The following is a 23,939-nucleotide window of genomic DNA, read 5'->3' as shown; positions in this document are numbered from 1 at the left end:
CTTGGTATAGCTACCCAGTCTTGCCCTCTAATTCAGTGAGCCCACTGAAATCAGTAGAACTAGCTTAAATTCAAGAATTTCAGTATAACTGGATGAAGCTACATGTAAATGGTTGGCTTTGAAGTTCAGGAAGCTGCATGCTAGCTTATGGTATCTGTTACATTATTGTAACAGATACAAACTGAATGCTGTCAGGCTGTGGGAAACACTAGCGTATCCACAGAGTTAATAAATGAATAGGTAGCCATCTATTGTTAAAAGACAAATGTGGAACTATGTGTGATGTTGGACAACAGGATGGTATTTCAGCTAGAGCAAATTTTTTAAAAGACCACTGAGTTTACTCACACTGGGACAGCAATGTCTAATTTTTCTTTTTATGGTTATAAAGAGCCTTAGAAGGCTCAAATCTAGACTGCTCTGAAATGCATTGTTACAGATCCAGTACACAGTGGATGGTAAATCAGTTAAAAATCTGTAATTAACTCTAACATGGAGCTTTGAAACACTTCAACCAGGGCCGGCCACTTCTTGCAAGAAATTTTGTTCTCTAGTTTGAATACTAGAGTACAAAATACACATGTGTGAAAAGCTTACTCATATATAAATCCCTGCCTTTTTTCTTACAAATAAAAAGTGGGTATGGGTGTGTGAGGGGGCTTCAGTCCTTTCCCAATCCTTGAGGGCATCCAGAAGCACTCACAACAGATGTACAACATGTGTATTTATTTTTAAAAAAAACTTGGATATCAGAATAGGAATACTATATGTCTCTTAAGAATCAGCCCAGAGTCTTATACCTGAGTTTACTGATCATCTGTATGCAAGAGTACTGATCGTCATCAAATATTTATAGAAATATATTTTCATTACTGAGAGTGTTGCAAAAGTCGTAATTTGCAAAAAAAAATTAAGATTACAGGAGCTGTGCTCAAGAACTACACACTAAAGGCTGGGATTGAGGGGGCATGCAATTATTTCTTTTTCTCTTAAGCTTTCCTTTCAGAAGGTGCATTCCTCTCTCCTTAACTCTCAAACTGCTCTTCAATGTCCTCTGAGTATAAAAAGCAGCTTGGGAATCAGATCTGAGAGCAATTTAGAGAGAAAAGTGTTAATGATGCAGATGTGGAATCTTTTTTAGTTTCTCTTTAAAATTATGCTCAAACCTCTCTTTCGACTAGCCCATATAGGTCTGCCAGAATTTTTTTTAAAGAATTTTTGGAGCTTTTCTAAAAACTGTGGTGGAACTGGCTTAACAGGAAACTATGGATAAGGCTCTGTACCTTTCCTCATTGATCTTACTCCAGCAAATGATGAGATTAAGGCACAGCTTCCTCTAAAGCTCCTTATGGTAAACTGGGCCCAGGCCAGGCTTGGGGGGTGTCTCCACGAGTGACTTACTGTGAGGTTGCTGCATTTGCAGGTCATTCGGGGCACATGATGTGTGACCATCCTGCAGCCACCCTGGAGTTTCGTTCCAAAAAACCACTTTTTCTGAGACTGCTCAATGCAGGAATCCAAGTCACAGCATCCCTGACAGATGGCTGTCCAGCCTCTCTCCAGTGTGGGAGAGCCCACTACCTCCCTCAGGAATGGATTCCATTATCGTATTGCTCTAACAGTCAGGAAGTTTTTCCTGATGTTCAGCCAAGAATCTGGTTTCCTGTCACTTGAGCCCATTATTCTGTGTCCTGCACTCTGGGATGATCGAGAAGAGATCCTGGCCTTCCTCTCTGTGACAGCCTTTCAAGTACTTGAAGAGCACTATCATATCTCGCCTCAGTCTTCTCTTCAAGGCTAAACATGTTTAATTCTCCCTTTTCCTGTCACAGTCTGACAAAAACTGTCTCTTGGAAGCTGCTATTTGCATTTCAAGGGAAGGCTCCATTGGCATCAGTGCATTGAGCTGGCCTTAAGACTGACCCTTTGTATATGATTATGCACAAAACTCTCTCCTTTCAATGAAATGGTATCACAAAGTCCCCATAGACAGCAACACCGAAGCTTAATTTTTCATTAAATTTTTATTTTTAGCTCAAAAGTAGTGGTTTTATGGGGACTGAAATGTTCCCAGGGGAAGAGGTAGGGGTGTGTGTGTGTGTGTGTGTGTGTGTGTGTGAGAGAGAGAGAGAGAGAGAGAGAAACAGACAGACAGACAGACCTTGTTCGCCTTGACTTTTTTCACTGCCTGTTCATTTCTGAAGCGGAAGGGGCTTCGGCTCCATTTATAAAATTCACTGGAGAGCACTTTTGTCCACTTTCGAAGTGCTCCTCCAAAATTTGCTAAGGTGGGGGACAGCACTTTTGACAGTGAACTACAGCTTTCACAAAAAGTAACCCCCTTTTGACAACTCAAAACTAGTATATGTACTGGTTATAAGTACACATACTAATTGAACATTTCCTTGCACAGGCATTATTGGGAGCTACAGCCTCTTTTTATCTTACCTCATTAAAACGGGTTATCATTTTGCCCCGGGGGACATCCCAGATGAAACCACCATTTCTGGAAGTTGCACCAGCTATGCAATTCAAGTCTCCTTTAGGAAAAAGTTCATTGAATAAACAGAGAGACAGGAATGTTAGTTATACTCATATTTATCCTTCTTTTCCTATCCCAAAGGCTCAGAACAGGCAACATATTTGAAAGAAGACTTTCCTCAATTCAAAGGCCAGTCTTAATGTGTGCTTTTACTCCCCTCACCCCACAAACACTTTTCATATTCTTTCAGAAAAAGCTTCCTCAAAGTTCTGGTTATTTTTATAGCAGATTTGGATAGTTAAGAACATCTTCTGCCTGCCAAGTATTCAGTTTCAGATCTACCTTCAATGCTATCAAAGAGGGACTATCACAATCTATTTTCCTTATTCACTACTGTTTGCCCAGAGAGTAATGCTTTTCTCCATTCTATTTTTCTTATGCTTTTTGGAGATTTCCTCCCTTCCTTTCCCTTCACAGAACATGCCAGCGAAGCATGTTTCCTGATTTAGAATGAAATAGTATGATATCTCCTTTTGTCATGTCATGACCTATTGGTGGCACTCACTATTGGCAGGGCTTACTTTTTTGATCCTTGCCTTTACAGGCTGGCCCAAGTAAGACCAGTTTCTCTCTTTACACACAATATGGTGCTGCCATTTGGAATGTGCATTCATTATATATAGCACTGTGCACACATGCCTTCCCCAGTGTGGCACGCATGGGCACTGTACAACTTATAGGCATCTCCCACATTACCCACAAGGCCTCCTGCCCCTATTGGGGTTTAAAACAAAAATTCTGGGTGGCTGGGCATGCTGCAAAGCAAAGTACTGGTATCCAGCTGCCCATCTTAACTGCCCTAGATTTTCTGTTCTTAGGAAAGGAGGATAGTGGGCAGCTGGAAGCTGACACTTCAGTTTTCATCATGGCTGGCCATTCAGTAAACAAAATTAAAGTTGCGGGTAGGGAGGGGGGGTCAGGGAGGGACCCTATCTCTGACTAGTAAACTTAGGGGGTGGGCAGGAAAAGAGGTGTGTATGCGAGTGTATATACACACACAAATGATTAATGGGGTACACGCTTATGTAGGCCTGATGGATGGAGATGGAAGAGAAAGGGTGGGGGGGCTGATCTTAAAAGATCTTTAGAGTGTGTGATCCTGGGAGAAAGTATGTACATGAGTGAGTGCATACACATGGGGGTAGATGGGTAGTGATCCAGTGAGAGGGGAGTCGGCATTTCCTGCTCTGCCTCAGCCAGCAAAATATATTTTGGCCAACCAATTCCCTGGATTGGTTGGCTGGCAGAGAGAGAAAAAGAGAGAGGTGGAAGATAAGGTTGTGTAGGCGGAGGGGACATGAGTGGACTGAGATTCATTGGATCAGGAACTGATTTGGGTAGTGAATTTGAAGAAATCAATTTTAGATTTTAGATCTTGCATAGTTTCTCTCATTTGGTAACGTACTGTTTTCTGAAAGTTTTACTATTGTGTGTTATTTATTATGTTTCTAGTAGTCATAGGGAGGAGTAGAATTATGTGGAGCACTAAAGCTTTGTTCCCTGATAAAAATCTTATTCAGAATGAAAGAAAACCCATGCTGGATCAGATCAAGGGTCCATCTAGTCCAGCATTCAGTTCATACAATGGCCAACCAGCTGCTCATGGGAAACCCATAAGCAGGGCATGAATGTAACAGCACCTTCCCACTCATGTTCCCCAGCAACTGTTGTACATAGGCATACTGCCTCTGATACTGGAGATAGCATATAGACATCAGGACTAGTAGTCAGTGATAGTCTTAACCTTCAGGAAGTTGTCCAATCCATCCAAAAGGACAAGTTCCAATCCAAAAGCCATCCAAATTTGGTGGCTATCACCATATTATGTGGAAGTGAATTCCATATTTTATCTATGTGCTGTGAAAAGAAGTACTTTTTTATACATCTTGAATCTCCTACCAATCAGCTTCATGGGATGACCCCAGGTTCTAGTATTATGAAAGAAGGAGAAAAGTGTGTCCCTATCCACTTTCTCCACACAATGCATAATTTTGTACACCTCTATCATGTCTCCCCTTACCCTCCTTTTTTTCTAAGTTCAACAACCCCAGATATTGTAACTTTTCCTCATAGGGGAGTTGCTCCAGCCCCTTGATCATTTTAGTTGCCCTTTTCTGCACTTTTCCCAACTCTACAATATCCTTTTTTAGGTGCAGGGACTAAAACTGTATACAGTATTCCAAGTGTGGTTGTGCCAGTTTTGTATAAGGGGAGTATGATCTTGGCAGTTTTATTTTCATTTATTTTCCTAATTATGCCTAACGTGGAATTTGCTTTTTTCACAGCAGCCACACACTGAGTAGACATTTTCATCAACCTATCCACCACAATCCCAACATCTCTTTCTTGGTCAGTCACTGCTAACTCAGATCCCATCTGCCTATACTTGAAGTTGGGATTTTTTGCCCCAACGTGGATCACTTTACATTTGCTTACATTGCGCTGCATTTGTCATTTTGATGCCCATGTTCCCAGTTTGGAGAGATCCCTTTGGGCTCCCAAGATTTCAGCAGGCACTGCCCCATCCTTTCAAACTTAACTTTGCAACCATGACTGGTTGCAAAGTTAAAATTTGGGTTTAAAACAATAAAAGTAAGGCAAGGTGGAAACCTGTACCAGGTACCACATTCTCATGTGGATCAAGGTATTATATTTTCACCAATTCCCCCAGTCCTGCAACCCCACACAACACACTGAGGTTTGTTTGAGATGGTCTCCCGCAAGCAGCTGCAGCAGGGCAGACCCCATTCCATAAGTGGAACAGTACTTGTGGTTCTTAGGATCCAAACTGGGATTTTTTTCTGTGCTTATGCAGAATTACCAATTCAGACAGCACAGTGCAAAATTACGAATGCAGTGGTTATTTTACTACTTTCAACAACCAAAGAAAAAAGAAGAGTCTTGTAGCATCTTAAAGACTAACAATTTTATTATGGCATAAGCTTTCATGGACAAGAGTTCACTTCATCAGATGCAAGAAGTGTTATCCAGAGTATATATGCACATGGTTGTGAGGAGGGGGAATTGTAAAGAGCAAGCTTAGAGGGAAATGAAATTCAAAAACAGAGGCTGTGAAAGATGCATTAAACCTTAGAAGTATGTCAGGTCCTTACAGTGATTACAGTGAATATTCATAAAGAAGTGTTGACAACACAAATTGGTAATTTAATTGGTAATTTAATTAACATCTGCAGTGGGCTAAAAACTGCCAGAAGACCCTTGTTTTTGCTGCAAATAACTGACAGGGCTATCATCTTTACTACTGAACATTAGTAATACTGAATAATACTGAAGTTAAGGTAAAATATCCTCACCTGGAGCCCATGAAAGGGAATATATTACCCCCTCATTACCAGGAGAAGTGTAAACAGCTGTTAAAGTATTTATATCCCACACTTTTATTGTTCCATCAAATGATGCTGTAGCTAGAAGGTCAGGATTATCGGGTTTGAATTTACAATCAAAAATGGTTTCAACATGACCCTAGAACAGAGGTAAGTTGTGTTATAAAAGCTCTTTTTACCCCTTTTATTAGTTGATTGAATAAACTGCATCTGTTGACATTTAGAATATGTTTTTTCTCTTTAACAGGAGAACACAAACACACACCAAAGTAAAAATTCATTTAAAAAATTTCTAGACCACCCTTCACCTACTAAAGTAGGTTCCAGGGCAGTATACAAACATAAAAATTCATATACAATATAATAAAAACACTAGAAAAAATCCATCAGAACTGAGAATCAAAACAAAGCTTAAGCAGTTAAAAACCACACAATCAAAATATTTCATTATTATTTCTTTGATTTGCACTCCACCTTCCTACCCAAAAAAGGCAGGGTACAAAGGCAGGGAGTCAGTGATGTGGTTTGCATGGTAGGTTGTTACAGTGGGTGGTTGCAGGGCGGCTTAAAGTGATGTCCGAACCCAGGTCTCACCATGAAGCAGTTTTGCCATCATGGGTTGTTTTTCACAAACAAGCCACCCTGAGAACCCAGGGATTGTAGTAGGGTTGTTTAGGGTGATTTGTTCTAAGGGTGGCTTGTTGTGACATCTGAACCCAGCTGGGCAATTCTATTGTGGATTGTTAGGAAGGGCTAGAGCACTGTCTGCTTTCTCTCCCTTTCTAGCCTTTAGCCTTGCTCTTTTCCCCCCTTGTATCCCCTTAGCCTCTCTCCTTCTGTCCCCCCTCCCCCTTTGCCTTGCTATTTCCCTTGCTATTTCCCAGCCTCTAGCCTCATTATTTCTCCCCTGCCCTTTAGCTCATGTTTGACGAGCCAGGCCCCCAAGGCAGCCATTATGTGACTAGCCCCATCCTCTGTAAGAGCCATTTTGTGGTGGTTTCTCAAATTCCTAAATGTGACCACAGGTCCAAAAAGGTTGGGGACCCCTGTTGTAGAGGTCTTCCCCCTGGAGGTAATCCATATGATTTGGGATGGCCCAAAGGCCACTATAGGGTACACACGCACAGTTCATTATTCATTTCTACATATTTTGTCTATGACTGGCATCAGGGTGCCATGATTAAGAGTGTCTTGTGCTGTCAATGGGTCACTTCCTGTTTGGCTTGCAGCATTGCCCCTTCCCTACTCAGAGCCTGGGAACAGGCTTCAAGAATTACACAAGGCCTTTGAATATCCCACAGGAGGGTGATCTCCAGTGCTCTGAGTGACTGTCCATATCCACCTTGTAATAAGGCCAACCTGAAACTGGGGATTAAAAAACCTGTTTTTTATCAAACTGAACACTGCAACTTTTAGTAGGTTGTTTCTTATGCTAGTCTGTTGTCTCACAAATAATTTCTTTTGCAATTATTTTAAAATGTGCATGCATTTTTCTACTATCTTTACTGGATATTTCACACATTTCAAACATCTTTGCAGTTCTGTGCTCCCTGTCCAACTCCAGGAATGGATGCAAATGGAGAACTTAATTGCATGTCTTACACCATGAATAAAACAGCTACACAGGAATGATTCCCATTCCCATCATTATACCAGCTGCAAAGATGTGCTACCTTGATCACAGAAACTTCAGCTGGGAAGCAGCACCTGAATCCATGGAAGGCACAGGTAATATACATTTTCTATACATCCACAGGGATAGTAAAGATAGATCACTTGAAGATTCTAAATATCTGAACTGAACCTTAGACAAAAGTTTAGAAATGAGAGCAAACATACCAGATCCCTAAGAAAATCCCATTTCTTGGCTCCCATATCATAAAGTCCCACTCCACCATCCATGAAACAGCAGACAGCATGTCCAGGAGGAAGGGAAAATGCTTGGTTTGGGGTTAGAGTTGGAGGTGGAACAGCCTCACTTGTAGATGACATGTGATGGTTTTTAGAAGGAGACTGTGAAGAAAATGCTGAATTGAAAAGATAAAACGTATTAGCATACTGTTCCATATTTTTTTAAAAGAACAGTGTAATTATCCACTTGACACTGGTAGTTAAATGGTTTCATAAAAATGTGTTTTAAGAGTTTTTAGTTTGTTTTAATTTAACAATTCCACGTTTGAATAAGCAGTGTGTATTTAAGAATACCTACCAAAGAGTAGGGAAAACCACTAAACCATTCAGGTATGACCTAAATCATATCCCTTATGAATATACAGTGGAGGTGAGGAATAGATTTAAGGGATTAGACCTGATAGACAGAGTGCCTGAGGAACTATGGACAGAGGTCTGTAACATTGTTCAGGAGGCAGCAACTCAATCTATTCCAAAGAAAAAAAAATGCAAGAAAGCAAAGTGGCTGTCTAATGAGGCTTTACAAGTAGCTGAGGAAAGAAGGGAAGCGAAAAGCAGGGGAGAAAGGAAGATATACCCAACTGAATGCAGAGTTCCAGAGAATAGCAAGAAGAGACAAGAAGGCCTTCTTAAATGAACAATGCAAAGAAATCAAGGGAAAGAATAGAATGGGAAAGACTAGAGATCTTTTCAAGAAAATCAGAGATCTCAAGGGAACATTCTGTGCAAAGACGGGCATGATAAAGGACAAAGAAGGCAGGGACCTAACAGAAGCAGATGAGATGAAGAAGAGGTGGAAAGAATACACAGAAGAACTATACAGGCAAGATCTGAATGTCCCTGATAGCTACAAAATCCTACAAGCTAGGCTCCAGCAGTATTTCAACCGAGAACTACCGGAAGTACAAGCTGGGTTCCGAAGAAGCAGAGGAACTAGAGATCAAATCGCCAACATTCGCTGGATCATGGAGAAAGCAAGAGAATTCCAGAAAAACATCTATTTCTGCTTCATTGACTATGCTAAAGCCTTTGATTGTATGGATCACAACAAACTCTGGCAAATTCTTAAAGAGATGGGGGTACCGGACCACCTTACCTGTCTCCTGAGAAACCTGTACGAGGGTCAAGAAGCAACAGTAAGAACCAGACATGGAACAGCCGATTGGTTCAAAACTGGGAAAGGAGTACGACAAGGCTGCATATTGTTGCCCTGCTTATTTAACTTATATGCAGAGTACATCATGAGAAACGCCGGGTTGGATGAATCACAGGTCGGAATTAAGATTGCCGGGAGAATTATCAACAACCTCCGATATGCAGACGATACCACCCTAATGGCAGAAAGCGAAGAAGATCTAAAGAGCCTATTGTTGAGGGTGAAAGTGGAAAGTGCAAAAGCTGGTTTGAAACTCAACATTAAAAAAACGAAGATCATGGCATCTGGCCCCATCACTTCTTGGCATATAGAAGGGGAAGAAATGGAAGCAGTGACAGATTTTATTTTCTGGGGCTCTAACATCACTGCAGACGGTGACTGTAGCCATGGAATTACAAGACGCTTGCTCCTTGGGAGGAAAGCTATGGCAAACCTAGACAGTAGAGTAAGAAGAGACATCACCTTGCCGACAAAGGTTTGTGTAATCAAAGCTATGGTTTTCCCAGTAGCAACGTATGGCTGTGAGAGCTGGACTATAAGGAAGGCTGAGCGCCGAAGAATTGATGCTTTCGAACTGTGGTGCTGGAGAAGACTCTTACGAGTCCCCTGGACTGCAAGGAGGTCAAATCAATCAATCCTCAAGGAAATCAACCCTGACTGCTCATTGGAAGGACAGATACTGAAGTTGAAGCTCAAATATTTTGGCCACCTAATGCGAAGAGAAAACTCTCTGGAAAAGACCCTGATGCTGGGAAAGACTGAAGGCAAAAGGAGAAGAGGACAGCACAGGATGAGATGGCTAGATAGCATCACTGATGCAATGAATATGGACTTGAGCACACTCCGGGAGAGAGCGCAGGACAGGAAGGCCTGGCGTGCTATGGTCCATGGGGTCACGAAGAGTTGGACACGACTGAACAACTGAATAACAACAACAACAACAACCAAAGAGGCAGAAATTGGGATAGGTACCTTAGCACCCTGATCTTTACTAAGAACACTTATTTGGCATTTAAGTTTGAATACAACAAAACCTGTTTCCATATTTCATATGGAAACGCCTGTTTTGTTTTTATAACAAAACAAAATTAAATTTGATAAATGAGATTTTGTACAGTTGTTCAAAGTTACATTTAGTGATTCTGGTTTGACTTAAGAATCATTTAAAGTTTATGTTTCCAACAAAAATTGAGACCATTCAATACAAGAGCATGTGGACACCTGTATTTATATTGGCTGGGTTCAGACAATCATCAGAGGAGAAGAAGTCACTGTGGCTTCTTTTCCCTGCTCACGCGACCACCATTTCCCTAATCACCCATGACACAGTTTGTTGTGTTGTCCAAACCCAATGAGGTGAATGGCAGGGGTGGCTTCCAAACCACCCCGTAACCCCTACAACAAGCCATAGATTGTGGGGTGGTTTGGAAGCCACCCCTGCCACGCCCCTTGCCAGGTTCGGATGACATGACAACCTGTGGCGAGGGTAATTCAGCAAATGGCATGTGTGCAGCATACACGGGACAGGGAAAAGAAGCCACAGTGGCTTCTTTTCTCCACTGATCATCCAAACCTGATCATTGTGTAGTGTGACCTCTATATGTTGGGCTAAACATGGCATCAGACACTGCATTACAAAAATGCTTCCCTTTAACTATTGTTCTTCCAGAGCATTTCAATACATTCAGGAGCATGGGTGATGCCACTTATGAGACCTTTTTGACAACAGGGCTTGGTATTTATATACCCCCCCCCGCCCCCGTCCAAGTTGTCCAAGCACTTTCCACATATCATTTCATTAATCCTTACAACCACCCTCAACAGTAAGACAGTGATGTTATCCCTATTTCAGGCAGGGAGACAAAACTGAAGATCACAGCTTGCCTAAGACGACTTACTAGGTTGATGCCTGAACTGGGATTTGAATCAAGCACTTCAGTAATTGTTCATGCTCTTAACCCACAATGTTACAACAGCGATTCAGTTAGTTACAACAGTTAGCTACTATGTTTTCTAAAACCCAGGGACCTATTTGGTGACATAGCCTCTACAATTCTGAGATACCAGAAACATCTTCTACAGTGGGTACAACGAAAGCCTGAGCAGGGCATTGCCAGTATGGACAGTTTCTGTAGAATCTATGCTATTGTTAACATTGCAGACCCACTTACTCTGCTTGGATATGCCTAAAATATGTCAGAAAAATCTTATTGTAACTGGTTAGTAGCAGATATTTAACAGAATAGTAGCAGTTATTAAGTATCTGCTACTATCAATCAAGACTTTGGAAACAAAGATGGATTACAAAGCAATGTTGACAAAGCAGAGGAGGTGAGAAGTGATGCAAGAAGTGGCCAGTGGGAATAATTAGGAGGAGGAGATTCATTAGCAGTCTTCAAAATGCCAGCAATAAACTGAGTTAGTATTACAGAACAATAAACAAATCTGCCTGCAAGTCTTCTTTTGAAATGCAAACAGCAGCTTCTGAGAGACAACCATGACAGAGAAAGAACAGTTGGGGAGGGTGGGGAGTTTCTAAGGCTCCTCAGGCTTCCCCTTAGCTGCTATTTATGTAACAAAAAACAAGTTCCCTCATTGCATTTGTACAAATTATGCACATCTACTTTGGCCCTCAGCTGCCACAATGCTCTTTTGCAAGTCCAAGAAAAGATTGTTATGGCTTCTCCCAGTGCTCTTAGCCCAGGAGAAACAAGAGGGTAGGGTTGCTGCTCTTGCAGAGATAGAGGAGAACATGGTAGTTCTCGCTTAAGTGCCTCCTAGCCTTTAACAGCTCCGGGAGAGAGCGCAGGACAGGAAGGCCTGGCGTACTATGGTCCATGGGGTCACGAAGAGTCGGACACGACTGAACGACAAGCCTTTAACAGACAGAAGATTCTCCCACATTCCTACCTTGGGAAAGGGTGTTGTGCAGGCAACAGAAGAGGGTAAACAGAATGGATTGCAGGATGGTGAGGTGAGAGAAAGCATTAGGGAGAGAATAAAGTGGAACAGAATGGAGCACTCAAGGATGAGTGAGCTTTTAAAACTATTTGCAAGGCATCCTTTATCAGCATGTTAAGACCCACAATCTTCTTAGAGACATGTATTTTATAATGAAAAATGAGAACTTATGTATTTCAATGATCCCAAGAAGGAATTTCGTTTCTAAAAAAAGGAACTAACTTTCAGGCAGGAATTTGGTCCTTATAAGGACCATACAGCCTTTAATTGATCCAGATTGTGTTTAAGTGCTAACAGTTTAAAGGTGCAGACTTAAGAATTAGGTTTATTGATACAATTTATTGATATTTTAATAGGGAGGAAATCAAAACAAAAACAGAAGTATATACTTACTTTTTTTTTTTGGAGGAGAAGTAAGAACATGTAAACCATGGAAACCTGTTTTCTTCAGTTTAAAATTATCTATTGGTGTTGTTCGTGACACATTCCAAACACGCAACACACCAACTTGAGAATCTGTATTAAAAAGGATAAACTCCATTTATTTTCTGATTATCAAAGGAAAGAAAGTACACTGACTCAAGAAACTGACAACTGCAACAGCAAAATACTTAGCTGGTTTGGACATATCAGCGTTATGCATATGAGACAAGATGATAAACACAAACCATCTCTGTAACATAAATAAGCAGGAACAGAACATGATAGAGTTCACGTCCAGTTTCATGAAGTATTACAGGCAAAGACAGACATGATCACACATTGTGCAAGCCTGGTTTCACAACTGGCATTACAAGCACACACCATCAAACTGAACATTGTTTTGCTTTCACATCAAGGAGGTCCCTCCTCTTATGCATCAGGTGAGCTATCAGGCTTTCAAGAGATACATAAATGTTTATGTAAATATATAACATCCAACCATATATACAAAAAAGTATTTAAATTTTAAACCAGTTGCAAAACGATTTGGGGAATGGGGTGAGGATGGTGGATGGAAAGCTGTGCTGGCAGTGCCATGAATAAATAGGTGTCAACCAAAGCCAACTTTTCCCCTTGCCCCCATTCAACCTGATCCTGGCCCCACAGAAACAGAATTTTGTTTTTGTTTTCCAGAATTTGCCCCAAGACAGAGAAGTGTACATATGCTTTGAGGGCAGTGATGGTGCTAGAAAACCATTTCCACCACTCTTAAAAAGTTATGTCTGTCCTTACCCTTAGGTAAGGGTAATCACACAATGCACATATTATAAATAACCACATTAACATTCATCATGCCCAAGACTGTGCCCTGTGTATTATGTATTGCACTATTTAATAAAGCAATGTGTAAAAATGTTTTTTGTTTGTTTTACCTCCAGTGATAAACATTCCAGGAGCACTAGGAACCCAAGCTAAGCACTGTACAGATGCTGCTGCACTAGGAAAATTAAAGGCTGTGATACAGGAGAGAGACTCTGAATCAACGAGACGGATTCCATTATGCAAATTTGCAACCAGAAGATAATCTGTTGACAGAGGGTCCCATTCCAGGGCAGTAACAGGATCTTCCTCATCTGTCCCTTCAAGTGATTCTGGCCTTAGAACATGTTTTTGACTTTTAGAACCTTGAAAAGTAAAAATATATTCCTTAAATACCGACAAGAGTTAGCATTGCAGAACAATTTTACATCCTAATATTTCTTTAATACACAGGCATTTAAGTGGTTAGTTGCTACTGTAATTAATAGGATTAGGTCTACTGTTGATAATTTGTTTTTTTCTGCTGATTATCTATTGGTTTTATTAGAGGCTTATTTCTTGCACTTTGTTGGTTGTTTTAAATATTTTTGTTACTCACCCTAGGATTTTTTTTGTTAATGATGAGTGGGATATAAACAGAACTAAAGAAATAAAAAATAAATATACTGTACATCGATTTTAAAAATAATTATTTAATTAATCTGCCCTTCAGGTGAACTGCCCAGAGAGCTTCGGCTATTGGGTGGTATAGAAATGTAATAAATAAATGTCAAGCCTACACACTGCCACACTGAATCTTACAGTTACTTAAAGAGGTAAACTCTCTGCAAAAACTTAGCTACACTGATTTGATAAAGCCATGGCTCTGAAAGTTACATACTCCTGAGCTAAAACAAGACGTAAGTAAAATTATATTAAGTTGATAGATGATCTGTCTTGATAGTCTATCAAGGCAGATCCATGCTACTGGGATATGGCAGTTGTCCACTAGGGTTATTCCAAAAGATTCCTGTCATGGATCAGGACCTCAGATCCTCATCCTCAGAGGATTGTAGCCCCTTGTCCTTGGAAGAGGCTCCAGAGTTAATGGTTCAGGTAGAGGACTCTGCTATGGAAAGGCATCATGAGGCTTCTGTCTCCCAGGATCCAATTCTCCAGAGAGATCCCAGGGACCAGATTCCCTGCATCCAGTGGAAGTCACATTACCATCCTCAGACTCTGAGGAAACTAGTATGCCACAGCCACTCTCATGTTGTCACAGCCTGTAATGGCTAAAACAGGCCAAGCCCCTTTAAGAGGCAAATCCTCAGTCAATATAGAGCTGAGCCAACCTGCCCAAATGCAACTACACTCTTATTGAAACATCAGTCTTGCTCTACTCCTTGTTGGAGCAACATACAGACAACCCTGCCTGGCTTCCCGCTTTGAGCTTTCCATGGTGCTGATCTCTTTCCATCTTGCTTCCCTGAGAAACCGAACCAAGCACAAGATCTGATCCATAGAGCCTTTCAATCCATGCTACAGTGCAGGGCATTGACAGAACCCACGGCCTAAAATGGTAGACTTCCATTAACTTTAGTGAACCCATTAAACAGACTAGAACAGGGGTGGGGAACCTAGGTCTCTCCAGATTTTGTTGTACTACATTTACCACCACCCCTGATTATTGGACATGTGTGCAGAGACTAATGAGACATGGAGTCAGCAACATCTGCAGGGACTCAGTTTGCCCATCCCTAGACTAGAGCTTCCTTGCATCATCCTCAATGGATACTGTTTATATTAGTAGACAAGAGGCGAGTCAATGCAATTCCCAGCAACCTTCTTTTGTTCCTGCTAATTAAAGCTGGTTTTCTAAGAACACCCCTGAAAGGCCATACCACAGGAGCATTCCAGGTAAGAAATGTCCTTGTTTTGATACATAGATCAAGTTGCATCCTGTGCACAATTACTTTGAAGTAAGCGCCACTGAACTTACTGGGATTTATTGCAAGTAAACATGCACAGGATCAGGCTGCCAGAATGAATTCTGCAGGATTTGGGGCTCAAGATAAAGTTAATATTGAAGTTAAAACTTCACATATTTCTGTTATCATCTACAGTTTCCTTCTTTGTTGGATGCCCCCATTGTGTTACTAGTAGCTATACAGAGATAACTAGTTGAAAATAAAGTGAACATACTGGAGAATATGCTAAAATACAAATAATTAAGACACTGTTACACTGTGTTTGTTACTCAATAATGACTCAGCCTTAAATTACAGCACTAAAGGCGCTCAGTTCTTTTTGGGTGAGTAAAACAGCACTTTGCAGTCTTGGAATCATGGGGAGGAAGAACATTCACTATAATTTTCTACTGATGTCTTGTTAAAGATTAAGGGTTCAAATTAGACTCCAATATCAACAGATACAATACTGCAGCAGCTTCTTACATTTTTTTGCTCAATATTTCACACCATTTGACTGATTTTTCAAATCCATTTTTATAGAATCTACAGTGTCAGCATAACCATCACCATAGCAATTTGCTGCACATGTGGGAAGTTTAATGGATAGACAGAGGTCCCCAACCCCAAATGCTCTATTCATTTCAATGGTGGAAGTAGCTGCCTTCATATTCATCCTTTCACACTCATGGGGATGCCTCTCCACAAATGTGAACAAGGCAGCCTGCTTAAATAAGTGTTTCGTTTACACCTAGGGATTCATCCAGAACTCTGGACTGGGGCAACTGAAGGACTTGGAGAACAGAACTCCAAATGGTCATTATCAATGCATTTCCCATTTATACACTGTAGTATGATCATTCACACAGATTATTAGCAAAAAGTGGGTGCATTTAACAAATTGGTCACCAAGGGCTGTCTTAAACATGACATTTTGTATCTTCAAACCTATGGAAAGCAGCAGCTCCATGTCTCTAAGGATGTATTTTTCCTCCCAGATCTAGTGGATGGGTTGATCTCTTCTAAATATTTGTCACCAGAAAGACATCAGCATGCTTTGATTCCATCATAAACAAAATATCAAACACCTCCATGGATCACACAGAGGCATTCAAACATACAAATGCAGAACAAATACTGAACAAGGACAATTGGTTCAGTCAATTCTAGCAGGGGCTCCACAACCAGTACATTTGGGGGATGGGGAGAAGCAAGTGGCTTTGTATTTGTATCTTCAAATAAAAATAATAGAAAAAAATTGTATCAGAACCTGCTCTGATGGAATTATTTCAATAAGGAATTCAGAGTATCACAGGTAATTTTTTAAAAATTTGTCCAAGGTGGAGTAAATGGCTGAAAATAAAAAGTCTGAACAAAATGACTAGTAACACTTTTCACTTACCAACTCTGTGCTGCAGAAGGTTAAGATTTCCCTCCCATGAGTAATGCATTAGAAAAGAGTATTAATGTAAACAAATTGTAAAGTAAACAAGCACTCAGTTTTCTCAAAATAACAGTTCCCTTCACCCAAACCAAGAGATGCAAATGCCATTGTTTGTCTCTAATGTATATTCTTACCTGGCTGAAAAATAGAAAGACTTCCATCAGTATGTCCAAACACTACTTTTCCCTTCTTCTTGGGATGCCATCTAAACAGACAAATGTCTGACAAAAAACTGTGAGCTTCTTTATGTACTGTTACACCACTGTCCGGTCCTGAAATTGTCCAAATATACAATGGACCTCTATGGGAGACAAATGCAACCGCATCACCTGCATTCCAGCACCAACTAAGAGATGCAGGAATACCTGAAACATAAACACAAATCCAAGAATCTGAAAAAATTTGCTGCCATTATATCTATTGGTGCAATACTGAATTTAATCAAAAGGAAAACTTAAGACTACAATCCTATACACACTTACCTGGAAGTAAACCCCTTTGAACTTTCCTGCATTGAGCAGGGGGTTGGACTCGATGGTCTTGTAGGCCCCTTCCAACCCTACTATTCTATGATTCTATGAACTCAATGGGACTTACTACTGAGTAGATATGTATAGCACTGCACTCTTAATAACATTTTTCCCCAGTCCACATATTCAATCTTAACATTAAAAACATAGAGAGAATATGTGTTGGCTCTAATGTATTTTTCGCCTCCAACAGAAGAATTTCTCTGGAGAAAGACATAAGGAAATAATTACATTGTAATGGAAAGGGTGCATGAATTTTGCAGGAAAGAGCTGCTATTTGCTTGAACAAGACAGCAACTATTCCAAAGCATACTTCAGTATGAAAAGTGTTACACTGGAATTGGCAATGGGTATAGCCTTAAATACATGCTCATCTAGGTCAAGTCTGAAACACATCTATTCAACAAATGCTTTTTATACTCTGCTTTATGGCCATGGTCTCTCAGAGCCAAATGTTTTCACCACAGCAATCTTCCACCCTCCCAATTCACATTGAACTGTATCTCTTGCATCTATAGACTGTCCCACTCATTTCAATGGGTGAGAAGATCTGCATGGGCAAAAGATCTGCTTTCTCCTTGGAATGAACATGAACACTGTGAACAGCTGATGTTAATGCATCTATTGTATAGCTCTAACACAGTGATTTAAAAAAAGAATGTACAAGTTTTGCTACATATCCGGAGAGATATTTTAAGACAAGGTTTCTGAGCAAGAGAAAATTTGAAGAGACCAAAAAGGTTCTACCACAATTGCTAAACTTCAAATAACCAATGCACTGGAGTCTAAAACAGATGCTGTGAGGGAATCAGCAGATAAAAGAACTGTATCATATGAGATGAGCCAAAATCATATGAGAAAAAAATATATATCAAAATTTTCTGTCTGGCATCGGTTATAGCTGAGCATTTCTACATTAGGAAAACAAAACAAAAATTTGTAGTTTCAAGTTCTTGTCCATAGAACTGACCATTTGCATCATCCTGGCAAAATAATCATGACACTGTATCAGCCAAGGCAAAAAAGAGTCCTACCTTTTACTATACTAAGATATGGCAACATATTTGCTGCTTAAAATTATTATCTATGCATGGGGTTGGATCCAAAGGTACCCTTCCATTCATAGACTCCTTCAATGAATGCAAGGGCCTTCAATCCAGTTGAGGCTCCTGTAAGTAGAAAGAAGTGTATGATTTCCTCCTCCCTTTTGCAGCCTCCTCTCATATTGTTCAAGAGGGTACCTCAATCCTCTGGAACAGATTTGGGGGTGGGGATAGGGAAGTGAAGAGGAAACAGCAAAAATCACGTGTTTGTGAGAACCTCTGCTGGATCAAAGCCTCTTTAATGAACAAAAGGGTGCCTCTGGATTTAACTCACGACAAATTACAGATGGCTGGTTTTGATGTAGATAACTGTTATTTATTTATTTTTTATTACACTTTTATACTGCCAAGTACCTGTGGCTCTCTGGGCAGTTCACAATTAAAACCATAAAATACAACTTAACAAGACATAATATAACACTTTAAAGGTTTAAAAGTACCACATAAAACCAAAATAAAACCCAGCAGCAGTTACAACCCAGGGAAAACTTGTGGGAAAAGATGTGTTTTCAGGAGACATTTAAAAGATGTTATACTTTCTGCCTCCTGAACTGCACGACAGAGGGTTTTCCAGAGGGTGGGTGCCACTATAGAGAAGGCCTGCCATCAAGGTTCTTCGAGGCAACATTCCATTCATTTTGGAATGACCAGCAGGACTATCAGACTTTGATTTCTCACATACCTTTTGTACTATCAAGTTTTGCAGCAACCTTTTGTTCAGCCACATTCCAAATTATTACTAAGTTATCCGCACTTGCACTTGCAAACAGGTCATGGTTATGGGGACACCAAGAAATGGCAGTGATTGTCTTCTTGTGTTCAGACATAATTGCCCACAACTTGAACTCATTGTACCGATGATCCAACTAAAAAGTTAGACATGTTTACATTTAGAAATATTATTTCAGTAAATTCTTAAATATCTTATGTTTAATTTACTTTTTGGCAAATATTGAAAGCAGATAACATGTATTTTAAGTAGTGGTGGCAGCATAAGAGCTACTGGATTCCATCATAAGATAAATTAACTTAAGGAAGTTCATAGAACAAAAGTTTTCCATTCTTTCCTTCCCCCTGCCACCTGTGCCTTGCAAAAAGGCTACCCGGAGAGTTTGGGAGTCATATGGAACAATGTTGTTTGGGTGCCATGGGAGTGGGGAATTTCCCAATACTGAATGGAGGCCCACCCAATTTGGAGCAATTCTCCCTTCTCCCAGGAACTCCATCCCACATTGAACAGGAGAGCCCCTTGATAAAATTCATCAACTGTGCATATGATGATTGTGATACATTATAAAATGTTGTCTAGAGAAATATTAGACTCCATTTAAAATCAACAAATGATGAACTTGAAGCAATGAACTTTCAGAAGGGGATGTGTGCACATGCAATTAGACAAAAGGAACAGTTTAAAGAGAAAACCATGGAGAAAATACCATCTGCACAGTGGAAACAATTTCCTTTTAAAATACTTTTGTGCCCAATTGTAAAACTTAAAAAAAAAACACCTGCAGGGGAGTTTAAAGAACAGTTTGGGAGTTCTAAGGTTAGGTATGGGGTCCTTATGAATATGAAATTCAAGAGGAAAACTGGGATTGATAATGATGCTCTGAATGCACATGTGTTTGGAGATGTGCAACCACATTACAATGTTCATGTAGGCTCCATTAAACTTGTTGGATTCATCTGCTGAAGCAGATGTGAATGCATATCCTTATGTGGGGATACTGGTTTCAAGCAATATCTTTGCTGCATCAGGGCAAATTACTTTCTGGCATTAGTTACAGTTTTTGAAATATAAAACAGCTTTGATAAATACTAGTATACAGGTCAGAAAAGAAGTATGTTCAAAGGGAAATAAAAAGTTCACCTCACCTGATATATATAAACAGCAAGGGTTGCACAATAGGCAAATCTATTCCCACTAGCAACACATACATCTTTATTCCATGGCTGACAGCCGGCACCTAATAGGCCCACTTGCTTAACCTGTGCCATTTTTGCCTAGAAAATAAATAAACATAATAATCTGACTTCTGAGGAGACATGGACAATTGTGCTGTAAGTGACTTCAACACAGATCTCATTCAGCACTTTGATGTAAAGCAATTTTAAAAACTAGGAAAGGCATGTTTGTAAGCAAAGAAGATGGCATCTTAAATAACCTTGTAAATATCCTTGCGATTAAAATACTGATTAAGCACTGTGTCTTCCTGCCAGGAGAAAGCAGAAACAATAATAAATTAGACTCAGGGCTTGAATAAAAATATGTCACAATCAGGTGTAATCTGCCAAGGAGAGCTCTCACACCAGCTGTATTCATTCATTCCAATGTACTTTACAGTTTCTTGAACCTTGCACATTTGGTCCAATTTTCTGATTACTTCACTAAAATAAAACTATTTCTATTATATTTAAACTGCTTCCAAGTTGTAGCGTGAATGAACAATGCATCAACTCACACAGTAGAGATGTATGCTTAATGAAGCGTCTGGGAACACCTGATGCTGAAGCTAAAACAGATGTGACCCTGATCAGTCCTTGGATAGGAGAATTCTGGGAGCCACATGTAAGAATATATGTGTACAGGAAAAAACAGAACTGTTCACTTGTTATCTACTTGTACCAAGTTCTTTCCCTATCTTCATATCAGTTATCAGATGATCTACTTAGATATTAAATGCTGAATAAAGCTGCTGCTTCTGGGGTCCTGAGCTGATTCAAATTAATAAAAGGGTGAAGTCTGTCCTGGAAGCATAAGAGGAAGATAAGGCTGAACTGCATTTATTTCACCATAGTCTCCCTGATCTTTCCCGAGAAAAACTGGAGTCTTAAAAACAGGAGAACAGGGAGCTGACTTGTTCAAATAAACCTAATACAGCACTATTCTTTTATGATTTTCTCCCCAGAATTTAATGTCTGGAGAATGTAATGCCTAACTATGAATTACAGTCAACCAAGTCCAACTTCCACCTATATGATGAGAACTTATCACTAACCCCCTACAGTCCACCTTACAAAATCGAATAGGATGCCCTACCATTCACTCTGTCTTTCTACTGCTAGCCTTATCCACCTAGTTTCAGAAATATTTGCATTGCTACAAGGACCAAGCACCTGTAATTTACCCAGCTTCTCCATTCGCTACCTTGCTATAGCTTTCCACCCTCAAGCAGCCAGAAGGATCAGTGCAGAGCACACTACTAAGTTCTGGAAACCTGTGTTGCCCAAACTCTTGCAATATGGTTTTTTTTTTAAAGGTGCTTCACTCAATAATATTTAAACTAACACACTAAGCAACGACTTGAACCACTATCATTATTATGCATTCAAACTAGAACCTGCAGATTTCTCCAGTTTTAAATAAGCCATAATCAGAGTATAAGAAGGACATTCTCCAGAACATGGGAACAGATCTCCAAAAGAGTATTTGATTATCCATTAAGTGTTTTTAACAATAGGAATTTGTAACATTAGCTTTGGCAAATAAGCCCTAACAATTCAAGATTATTCAAGAAGCCGATTATCTAGACCCATTTCAGTTGGGCTTCAGGCTTGGGACAGAAACGGCCTTGGTCGCCTTGGTGGATGATATGAGGAGGGCTCTGGATAGGGGTGAATGCTCCTTCCTTGTTCTCCTCGACCTCTCAGCAGCTTTTGATACTGTTGACCACGGTATCCTCCTGGACCGCCTGGAGGGGCTGGGCATTGCAGACACCGTATTGTGGTGGTTCCGGTCCTTCCTTTCCGGCAGGTACCAGAGGGTAGCACTGGGAGAGGAGGTTTTGGACCCGTGGCCACTCACTTGTGGGGTGCCACAGGGTTCTATCCTCTCCCCGATGCTATTTCACATCTACGTGAAGCCGCTGGGGGCTATCATCAGAAGGTTTGGGGTGCGGTGTCATCAGTATGTGGATGACACAGAGCTCTACCTCTCATTCAAATCTTCACCAAGGTTGGCCGTAGAATCCCTGTCCAAATGTCTGGAGATGGTGAATGGCTGGATGGGGAGGAATAAGCTAAAGCTGAACCCTGACAAGACCGAGGTACTTTTGGTGGGAGACAAGAAGAGACTGGGGGATGTTGACCTGATGCTGAATGGGGTACGGCTACCCTTGAAAGACCAGGTCCGCAGCCTGGGGGTCATTTTGGACTCCCAGCTATCCATGGAGGCTCAGGTGTCAGCTGTGAGCCAGACAGCGCTGTACCAACTCCATCTGATACGGCGGCTGCGCCCCTTCCTTCCCGACCATCTGCTCCCATCGGTAGTACATGCCCTGGTCTCCTCTCGTTTAGACTACTGTAATGTGCTCTATGTGGGGTTACCCTTGAAGACGGTTCGGAAGCTGCAGCTGGTACAGAATGCAGCAGCTCACCTGATTAAGGGCAGCCGCCGGCAAGATCACATCACTCCAGTGCTGAAGGAGTTGCACTGGTTACCAGTTGTTTTCCGGGCCAAATTCAAGGTGTTGGTTTTGACCTTTAAAACCCTATATGGTTCCGGCCCAGCCTATCTTAAGGAGCGCCTCCGGAAACACCAGATAGGCCGCTTAACAAGATCAGCCTCTGATGGCCTTCTCTCTGTCCCATCAGCCAGGACAGCTAGGCTGGTGAGGACAAGGGAGAGGGCTTTTTCTGTGGTGGCCCCCACTCTGTGGAACTCCCTCCCTAGGGAACTCCGCCATGCCCCCTCTTTAATGAGCTTCCGCCGTGCATTAAAAACATGATTGTTCAGGCAGACATTTGGGGTGCGTTAGGGTATTTTAGAAAATGTTTTTATTGTAGAATTTTATTGTTTTAAACTATTTTATTATACGTTGTACATCGCCCAGAGTGGCTGGGTGACCAGCCAGATGGGCGATTAATACATTTAATAAATAATTTAATTAATTAATTAATAAGATCAATATTATATGCTAATGATATGTAGCTTGCACATCCATAAAAAAAAAAAAGGCATTTTGCTGCATTCGAATTCTGCATGATAAGTAGAATACTGGTAACAGGATGTCTACTGTTACCAAGGATATGAACAGGGGGAAGGGAAAGAGGGAGCTTTCTCTCTATGACTGGCAGCTACATCAGTAGTAATGTTTTAACCTCTTCCTGGTTACTAAAAATAGAAAAGTGATAAAACAGAAAACTACTTATTCAACATCTCTATGGAGATCAAACACACATGCGTACACACTGGACTGAGAGAATTAGAGCACTAGCTGTATAGTTTATCCCTACCTTAATATAGGTGTCATTTTCTTTGAGCCATTTAAGGATTTCCATGTCCATTCCCAAACCCTGCAGATTCCAAACATGCAGCCCCAGTCTGGCAATAGAGTGAAACCGCTTTACTAGATGAAGAAAGTAAACCCTGATGTTAACGGAATACTGTCATCTTACTGAAGGATGCTGGAGAGAAGACTGAGCATCGTGAAGCACTGCACACACACGACACAGCAATGTCAGTAGCCTGGCAACTAACGTTCTTTCTTTAAGAGGTACTATTTTAATATGCAAGTGTGCATTTTTCCTAATGCTTTCAGTTCTATCTTTTGTTTTACCTTCACAATAGTACCGCCACATTATTACCAGTAGAAAAGCTGGACATGCACTACAAAGTATTCATGTACAATAAATGCATAAATTCAATGTCAACTGTTATTGTATGTCAGATCACTCCAGTTTTACATTCATATCCAGTTCATAATATTGGCCTGGTTTGCGCATCACAGCAACCCAGGGTTGTTGCATGCTGCCCAACTG

At 40.7% G+C, this 23,939-nt stretch overlaps 1 protein-coding gene across 1 annotated transcript in view; it reads right to left on the bottom strand.

Moving 5' to 3' along the window:
* The window catches only part of WDR17 (WD repeat domain 17), a 68,121-nt gene extending 44,598 nt beyond the window's left edge, over window positions 1-23,523 (bottom strand). Inside the window, exons 1-9 of the mRNA XM_084856489.1 lie at window positions 23,415-23,523; window positions 20,055-20,183; window positions 18,862-19,045; window positions 16,681-16,911; window positions 13,270-13,521; window positions 12,308-12,430; window positions 7,726-7,913; window positions 5,857-6,025; window positions 2,449-2,540 (exon numbers count right to left, since the gene is read on the bottom strand). Of these exons, the coding sequence (XP_084712615.1) occupies window positions 2,449-2,540; window positions 5,857-6,025; window positions 7,726-7,913; window positions 12,308-12,430; window positions 13,270-13,521; window positions 16,681-16,911; window positions 18,862-19,045; window positions 20,055-20,183; window positions 23,415-23,465 (1,419 nt within the window). The 5' untranslated portion in view covers window positions 23,466-23,523. The remainder of the gene's footprint in view (window positions 1-2,448; window positions 2,541-5,856; window positions 6,026-7,725; window positions 7,914-12,307; window positions 12,431-13,269; window positions 13,522-16,680; window positions 16,912-18,861; window positions 19,046-20,054; window positions 20,184-23,414) is intronic.
* Window positions 23,524-23,939: the final 416 nt, after the last annotated feature.

The sequence above is a fragment of the Heloderma suspectum genome, chromosome 5 (assembly GCF_057233095.1).
Source record: "Heloderma suspectum isolate Gila_16-S chromosome 5, 16-S_ref, whole genome shotgun sequence".
Lineage (NCBI taxonomy): Eukaryota > Metazoa > Chordata > Lepidosauria > Squamata > Helodermatidae > Heloderma > Heloderma suspectum.
Note: the sequence above shows the minus strand (reverse complement) of the source record. Positions and strands in the feature narration are given on the sequence as shown.